Source organism: Bison bison, unplaced genomic scaffold (genome assembly GCF_000754665.1).
Source record: "Bison bison bison isolate TAMUID 2011002044 unplaced genomic scaffold, Bison_UMD1.0 scf7180017860396, whole genome shotgun sequence".
In the NCBI taxonomy this organism is placed as follows: Eukaryota; Metazoa; Chordata; class Mammalia; order Artiodactyla; family Bovidae; genus Bison; species Bison bison.
The window spans coordinates 24,108-32,951 of record NW_011490968.1 but is presented as its reverse complement, the minus strand read 5'-3'; the positions used below and the strand labels follow the sequence as shown (position 1 = coordinate 32,951).

The following is an 8,844-nucleotide window of genomic DNA, read 5'->3' as shown; positions in this document are numbered from 1 at the left end:
CTGATCAAGATGAAGAATGACCTTACTGCATGATGAAATGAATAAGAAATACACAAAAAGTCGGTGGTGACTTTAGAATAAGTGAAACAGGTGAGAAGTCTGATAACACTCAAAGAAAATTTCAAAAGGAGATTATGGGTAAAAAAGCTGAGGGCTAGGTCTTATCCAGTTAAGAGTTCATTTTAAGTCTTTGTGAGAATAATATTAGTGATGTGGTTTGGATAAAAGGAAGATTCCAGGGCACTAAGAAGAAAATGGGAATTGAAAACTACAGGCAGGAAAAAAATTAAAGATGTGTTCATGAGTTAATGTGTATAGACTTATCAGAAGAATATGAGTTGTATGGAAACAGTCTCTGCAGAGACAGGCCAGGAAGAGCAACCACTGTCTTCCTAAGCTTCCTTAGTAACACTCAACAGCTCTGTATCTTTATTCAGATAGAGTTTAGATCAAACAAGGTAAAGATAAAGATTATTTTTAACCTTTCTGGTTCTCTCTGAGTGAAGAGCTTCAACATGAAACTACATTCGACTATCATGTCCGAGGTGATGAACACCACCCAAGACCCTTTCTACTTCATCCTCACGGGCATCCCTGGGTTTGAGGCCTACCACATCTGGATCTCCATCCCCTGCTGCTGCCTCTACACCATCTCCATCATAGGAAACACCACCATTCTCACTGTCATCCGCACAGAGCCATCCCTCGTCCAGCCCATGTACCTGTTCCTCTCCATGCTGGCCCTCACTGACCTGGGTCTCACCCTCAGCACGCTGCCCACAGTCATGCAGCTCCTCTGGTTTAACAATCAGAAGATCAGTTTTGAGGGCTGTTTTGCCCAGTTCTTCTTCCTCCATGCGTTCTCTTTTATGGAATCTTCAGTCCTGTTGGCCATGTCCTTTGACCGCTATGTGGCCATCTGCCGCCCCCTCCATTACGCCAGCATCCTCACCAACAGTGTCGTTGGCAGGATGGGGTTAGCCATCCTTTGCTGCTGTGTTCTGGCCGTTCTTCCCTCCCTTTTCCTACTCAAGCGCCTGCCCTTCTGCCGCTCCCACCTTCTCTCTCACTCCTACTGCCTCCACCAGGACATGATTCGCCTGGTCTGTGCTGACATCCGAATCAACAACTGGTATGCTTTTGCTGTGGTTTTGCTCATTATTGGGATGGACCCTCTGCTCATTGTGCTCTCCTACATCCTCATCCTGAAAAGTATCTTGCGCACAGCCTCATGGGCTGAGCGACTGCAGGCGCTCAATAACTGTCTGTCCCACATGCTGGCTGTTCTGGTCCTCTATGTGCCCATGGTTGGGGTGTCTATAACTCATCGATTTGCCAAGCATGCCCCTCCTCTAGTTCATGTTATCATGGCCAATATTTACCTGTTGGCGCCTCCAGTGATGAACCCCATCATTTACAGTGTAAAGACTAAGCAGATCCGCCACGGAATTTTTCACCTCATTTCTCAAAGAAGCAGGCATTTAAGGTGAAGTACTGAATGCACTTAATTACACAGAAATTGCAGTCGATAGGTCTACAGGGAGAGTATAGTCAAATTTTTTAAATGGAGAGTGTAAAAAAAATTCCATCATATTTTTAAGGGAGTATGACATGATCTTGGATTTAATTAGATTTTTGTTCTGGGAGAAACTAGCAGCAAACATTCTATCCAAAAGAGTTGTGGTTCCAATTTGATCTGATTCTAGCACATTTATCTGCCAATGAAATAAGCATCATTGACTGAGTAAAGGTCTGTTTAAATTTTTTCCGAATATTTTTCTCTCCAGTGGGCCTGGTTAAGTAAATGTGAATGAAAACCTTTGTTGTTGCCTCCACCACACATTCTCCTAGGCAGCTCCACTTACTCCAGGTAAACTCCACTTTTCCGTTTCATATAATGGATAGGTGTGCTCTGAGTTTCTCTTGCAAAAGAATAGTAAATATTTGAGGGAAGACAGATACTGATCAAGTTATTTGGATATTGATCCAGGCTATATGGATATTGATCAAGATATTTCTCAGCTATTCAACTGAGATTATCTAATCTATACTCAGCATGATTTAAGCACACACAATGAGCAAAGAGCCTAAAGATGGAGGTGAGTATACTTCGAGCCCCCACCACTGGACTAATGCTCCTGCATTGTTAGAGGGTCTTAGTATTTAGGACCAAAACTTCAAGTATGTCTGCAGGTAACATTTGTGGGAATATAAATTCATTTTTCTCACTATGATAGGCTTTTTTTTTTTAACCTTAATATTCTTAATGTGGTTTAAATTCTTAGAGGCCATTTCCCTTTGGCATTCTGGACTTTGGACTAGAAAATGTTATGATAGACAGGATGTGGCTTTTGGACTTCCCTGGTGGTCCCTGGTAAAGAATCTGCCTTCTAATTCAGGGGACACAGATTCAATCCCTGGTCAGGGAACAAAGATACCACCAGCTGCAGGGCAACTAAGCCCTTGCCACAACTAGAGAAGCCTATGTGATGCAGCGAAGACTCTGTACAGCCAAAACAAACAAACAAAATAGATGTGGCTTTAATGATCATAAAAAATTATTTTATGGAAACCAGGTAGCCTCTCTCAGAAATATCAGTTTGAAGGGTAGTCATGGGATTTCTTTGGTGGTCCAGCCAGACTCCTCTGTTTATGTGATTCTCCAAGCAACAATACTGGAATGGGTTCCCGTGCCCTCCTCCAGGGGGTCTTCCTGATCCACATCTCTTATGTCTCTTGCATTAGCAGGTGGGTTCTTTACTACTAGCACCACCTGGGAAGTCCATGTAAAAGATACAGTCTTGAATTACTAATAGACTTCATAGGTGCTCAGTTTATGTGAATTATTTTCTCCTTCTCCACTCCACTACACTCCAGATTATGGATAAGAACATCTGTGGGGACATTTATGTTTGCAGCCATTGTGGGAACAGGAATTAGGGTGGCCAAGTGGTAATCATCTACATACACAGATGCTCCCAATTGCCACCTAAACACATCCCTGGACAAAAAGGGGTTTCTGAAGGGAGAGGTGACAGAACAAAATTAGCTTCAGGACAATTAGATCTACTAGTGACTTGGGCTAAATTCCCCACACATTCCTATTTTGAAATTCTAACCCAGTATCTTAGCATGTGACTACATTTGGAGGTAAGGTTTTTATAGACATAACTGAGTTAAAATGAGGTCCTTAGGGTGAACTCTAATCCTGGGTGACTCGTGTCCCTGTATGAAGAGACTATTAGGACACAAGCATAGAAAGAAGACCAGAATGATGACACAGGGAGAAGACAACCACCTGCAAGCCAGGGGAGAGGCCCCCAAAGAAACCAGAAATGTGAGAAATTGTTAGAGGCCTCCATAATTTGAAGAAAGAAAATTTCTATTGTTTAAGCCACCCTTTTTGTGGCCGTCCTAGCAAACTAATACAATCAAAGACCTATAGACTATATTTCTGAAACTGTGAAATAAAGGTCAGCTATCGGAGAAAAAATAATAATATTTAGGTTATAAAGGGACTAGAGCTTAGAAACATGAAGGGGAATTTGGGGGCAAAATAAGCTGTTCAGTGACCAGTGGTGGTGGTTTAGTCACTAAGTAGTGTCCTACTCTTGTGACCCCATAGGCTGTGGCCTGCCAGGCTTCTCTCTTCATGGGATTCCCCAGACAAGAATACTGGATTGGGTTGCCATTTCCTTCTCCAGGGGTCAAAGACCAATGATTGCAAAATAAAGGCTAAGCAATTAAAGACAAAGCATGTTTGACAGAAAGCATCAGCCAAGCCTCTGCATAACGTCTTTACAGCAGCTGCTGAGAATTATCAAGATACATAAAGACATGGATGAATCCTAAATGTTCATTGCTAAATGAAGGAAGGTAGTCTAACAGGTCTTTAAAAAAAATTATGATTTCATACAGACAAAACTCTGAAAACGGCAAAACTTCATAGAGAGTAAGCTTACTGGTGGTAACTAAGAATTTAAGGGAGTGGAGTATTAAATTCATGACGCACAGAGGGTTTTGTAGACTGTAGAATCATTCTGTAATACTGTGATGGTACACAGATGACATTAGGCCTTTGCTAAAACTCAAAGAAATTTACAGCAGCACAGAGTGGTCATTAATATATATAATTTGTATATATTTATTATATATAATTTTTAAAAATTACTCAGGATGGAAGACACAATATGATAGTTCTATTATGAATACATGAAGCAACTGCACTGGAAAAGATGGAGGGAAATGGTGCTGACCTTTGGAATTGGGTGGGATCTGTACTAAAGGCAAAATGAAATATAATAAATGCTGCACCCAGGGGTCAAACCCACATATTTTATGTCTCCTGCCATTGGATTCTTTACCAGTAGTGCCACCTGGGAACCAAGTTCCTCCCTACTTGGCTGGGATGTTATGGAAAAGCAAGGGGAGCAACATGAATGATCCATGGACTGGAGTTGGGGATATCAGTATGAAGTTATGTTTCACTTAATGTAGATACAGATGATTAAGTAAAACATATTTATAGATATTTGTATATAAACAGGTCAGTATACAGACATATATTTTCTTGCTTTCTTAACTGGGAGGACCAAGAAGAAACGACAAGCTAGTAGCAATAATTGCATATATCACATAAAATTCAATATTTTTGGAAATAATTTTAATTTATCTGGCAAAATCTGTACAGGAAATATTGAAGCTAAATTTGTTAGATTTCCAGTGAGAAAATTAACTGAAAACTTGTATAAATTAAAGTTATTCTAGCACTATTTTCCATGCTGAAATAATATCAGAAAAATAAGAGATTTAAACTTTTTTGTAAAAATGCCAAACTACTCTAACTTGTCTTACAAGCAATACTAAGCAAATTTGAATACTTGTACAACCTGTCTGAATTTATTTATAAAATATTAAAACATTTTACATAATGTTTATGTCAATATGAGCATATTCTGTCATTGTGTTATTATGACTATGGATTTTTATAACTTATTATCTATTTGTATTTATTTTGCCTCTCATCTTAGAAGCTAGATTTTTGTCATGGCTTGGCTATTTTCAGTAAATATATCAGATCAGATCAGTCACTCAGTCGTGTCCGACTCTTTGCGACCCCATGAATCGCAGCACGCCAGGCCTCCCTATCCATCACCAACTCCCAGAGTTCACTCACACTCATGTCCATCGAGTCAGTGATGCCATCCAGCCATCTCATCCTCTGTCGTCCCCTTCTCCTCCTGCCCCCAATCCCTTCCAGCATCAGTCTTTTCCAATGAGTCAACTCTTCGCATGAGGTGGCCAAAGTACTGGAGTTTCAGCCTTAGCATCATTCCTTCCAAAGAAATCCCAGGGCTGATCTCCTTCAGAATGGACTGGTTGGATCTCCTTGCAGTCCAAGGAACTCTCAAGTGTCTTCTCCAACACCACAGTTCAAAAGCATCAGTTCTTCGGCGCTCAGCCTTCTTCACAGTCCAACTCTCACATCCATACATGACCACAGGAAAAACCATAGCCTTGACTAGCCAGACCTTTGTTGGCAAAGTAATGTCTCTCTCTGCTTTTGAATATGCTATCTAGGTTGGTCATAACTAAATATTTTAAGTGAGTATAGTATCTACATTGTGTATTAAATACCAGGTAATATTTGCAAAACTAAAAAGTTCCAGTAACAACTTTTAACCTATAAATTGGCAGAAAAAGGTAGCATCATCATGTGTATTAAAAACTGGCTAAGTTATTGCAGGGGCTTCCATGGTAGCTCAGTAGTAAAGAGTCCACCTGCCAATGCAGGAGATATGGGTTCTACCCCTGGTTTGAGCAGATTCCCCTAGACAAGGAAATGGCAACCTACTTCAGTATCCTGACTGAGAAATCCCATGGACAGAGGAACCTGGAGGGCTACAGTCCATGGGATCACAAAAGAGTCTGTCCAACATGATTTAGCAACTAAAAAACAACAAAGTTATTGCAGGCACCACATTCATTATGCTACAGTACTGTACACATTCTTTCTTAGAAATTAGCTATTTGTGTGTATCAGTATTTGTAACTTCCACATATTGTTATGTGAGAAATGTTATTGGGGAAATAGGTCAGCCACTTTTAAGATGCTATCATATATCTTGAAATGAATGGCCTAAAATTACTTTAATCATTGCTGCTGAAAGGTCAAAATTAGAAGGTTTTATTTGAGCAATACATTTCAATTAGCAAGCAGCATTTCTTTGTTTAATGGATCGCATAGGTTCAGGTTCATGAAATTTCCAACATGAATGGTAGAGAAAATATCTTATGTTTAGATAACTTTATATACATTGATATGTATATAATACATTATACACATTTTTCTAATATTTATTTCTTTCACCTACAAATTGTTGTGAAACATGATCAGCTTTATTATGGAGACAGGTATTCCTCTATATTTAAAACAATTTAAGCATGTATTTTCCCTTTCTAATATTCTCTTCTTTTATATATTGTTTAACCCAATATATCTAAAATGTAATCATTTAAACACGTAACCTATGTTTAAAAATAAGATAGTTTACACTCTTTGTTTTTTTTAATGTTAAGTCTCCAAAGTCTGGCCACATGTCATTACAACAAATATCAATTCAAATTAGCCATTTTTCAAGAGCTCAGTAACCAAGACTGCAAAGCATCTCTGCTTTTGCCATTTGGAGGTTGTTATTTAAAGTTACAACCCACTGAGAGAGTCAGACACAACAAGATACAGTAGATAATGTTATAAAATAATGCTTTAAATAAATTGTACAACTATCACTTTGGATTTTTCTAAGATTTGGATTCCTGAACAACTGTGAAAAAAATCAATAATAAATAATAAAATAATATCTGCATATATATGAAATCTAGAAAGATGGTACCGACGATCCTATGTGCAGGGCAGCAAAGGAGACAACAGACATAAAGAACAGAGTTTTGGACTCAGTGGGAGAAGGAGAAGGTGGGATGATTTGCTAGAATAGCACTGAAACATATACATTACCATAAGTAAATAGCTAACCAGTGCAAGTTCAATGAATGATGTAGGGCACCCAAAGCCGGTGCTCTATGACCACCTGGAGGGATGGGTTGGGGAAGTAATTGGGGAGGCGGTGTTCAGGATGGAGGGAACACATGTATGCCTACGGCTGATTTGCACTGATGTAAATCATGTGATGGCAAAAACCATCACAATATTGTAAAGTAATTATCCTCCAATTAAAATAAATTAATTAAAAAGAATAATCTGAACATCATTCTGAGTGTTGCTGCTAGTCAGTCATGCCCTCTGAAGTGATAGTTTCTATGACAAAAGAAGTGACTATGAAAGTAATGTGACTAAAAATGAGATTTGATTACATATCTAAAGTGTGTTGAAGTATATTCATCCTTTAGACTTGCAGCTTACTGGTAGATTCATCTGCTGATGACATCTAAAACCTATAAGGGAATATCTGGCTTGCCCCAATAATTATTGCAACTTCTTTGCTAAATTTTTAGATTTTACTTTCTATGCTGCATCCAAAAATAAAATATTATTACATATCTACCCTTTATACATAGTAGGTACTCAAAAATATATTTGGATAAATGAAGAAAATGATTAGTCACTTATTAATGAAAGATATACATATTATTTACAATCCTAAGTCTTTGGGTACCTCTCCAGAAGCAGTAATTTCCCCTGATATTTGACTGTGAAATTTGATCAATATCTGTCTAAGAAATTCACTTTGAATTTCACCTTCTTAGACAATTTATAGACACTGTCATTGGTGGATATCTAACCTCAGTTCAATTCAGTTCAGTTCAGTTGCTCAGTCGTGTCCGACTCTTTGCGACCCCATGAATCACAGCACGCCAGGCCTCCCTGTCCATCAACTCCCGGAGTTCACCCAAACTCATGTGCATGTCTAACCTAGTGGCCTTCAAATTGATTACCTGTTCCTCTAGAGAAATAAGAAGATATTTTTGGGAGTTCCTGGACACAAATATTTTTGTAAGTATAAATTTTTAGATGTTAAACATCCATATAGTTTCTTCACTGAAATTGCTTTGTCTGGGAATGTAGGAGGTTTGACTATGCCTCTGTTACACTATTTTTTTTTTCCTTTGTACAATATTATTTTCCCACTTTACAAAAATTAAATATTAATAATAATTTTTAATTTTAAAAAAGGAAAAAATATGAATAGACATAGTTCTTAAAGCCATTTAATATTTCCATTGTATATCCCAAATAGTAAACATTTCTGAGATACCAATCAAAAGGACTACTGGAAATATTGACATGGATTTTGAGGAAGTGAATGACACTTATGATGGGGTAGCATATTCTAGTGTAAGACAAATGGTATCAATTTTACTGTTATCAACAAAAATAAAAAGTGATCCAATGGAAATATCATTTATTATATCATTAAGATAATTTTTCATGAGATTATCATATGATTTTTATCATTTAATTCCAAAGGCATTAAAAATGATATTGTGCAATGATAAATGGTACCAATACCATTTTCTCATTTATGTTACCAACTTAACAGCTTTCACATTTACAGAAAAAGAAAAAAGTAAATAGTAACAGAATTGTTATTGAACTATGTCTCATTCTATTAATAAATAATAAATATTTTCCAGATCCAAGAAAAATAAAATCATGCAGCTCATTAAGAGATGGATTGAAATCAAATTTTCGTATTAATATATAAAAATTTGTATTATGCTCATGTTGTTTTGATCAATTATCTATTAATATCAGAAAAATGACTCAATAAAGAATACATTTATTCTTTAGAACAATTAGAACATTCATCATTTAGAACAATACTC

At 37.5% G+C, this 8,844-nt stretch overlaps 1 protein-coding gene across 1 annotated transcript; it reads left to right on the top strand.

The window, feature by feature from the left end:
- The first annotated feature begins 536 nt into the window (after positions 1-536).
- Positions 537-1,490, top strand: LOC104982731 (olfactory receptor 51Q1). Its single transcript, XM_010832142.1, has one exon. The coding sequence runs from the start codon at positions 537-539 to the stop codon at positions 1,488-1,490; it is 954 nt and encodes a 317-aa protein (XP_010830444.1).
- Positions 1,491-8,844: the final 7,354 nt, after the last annotated feature.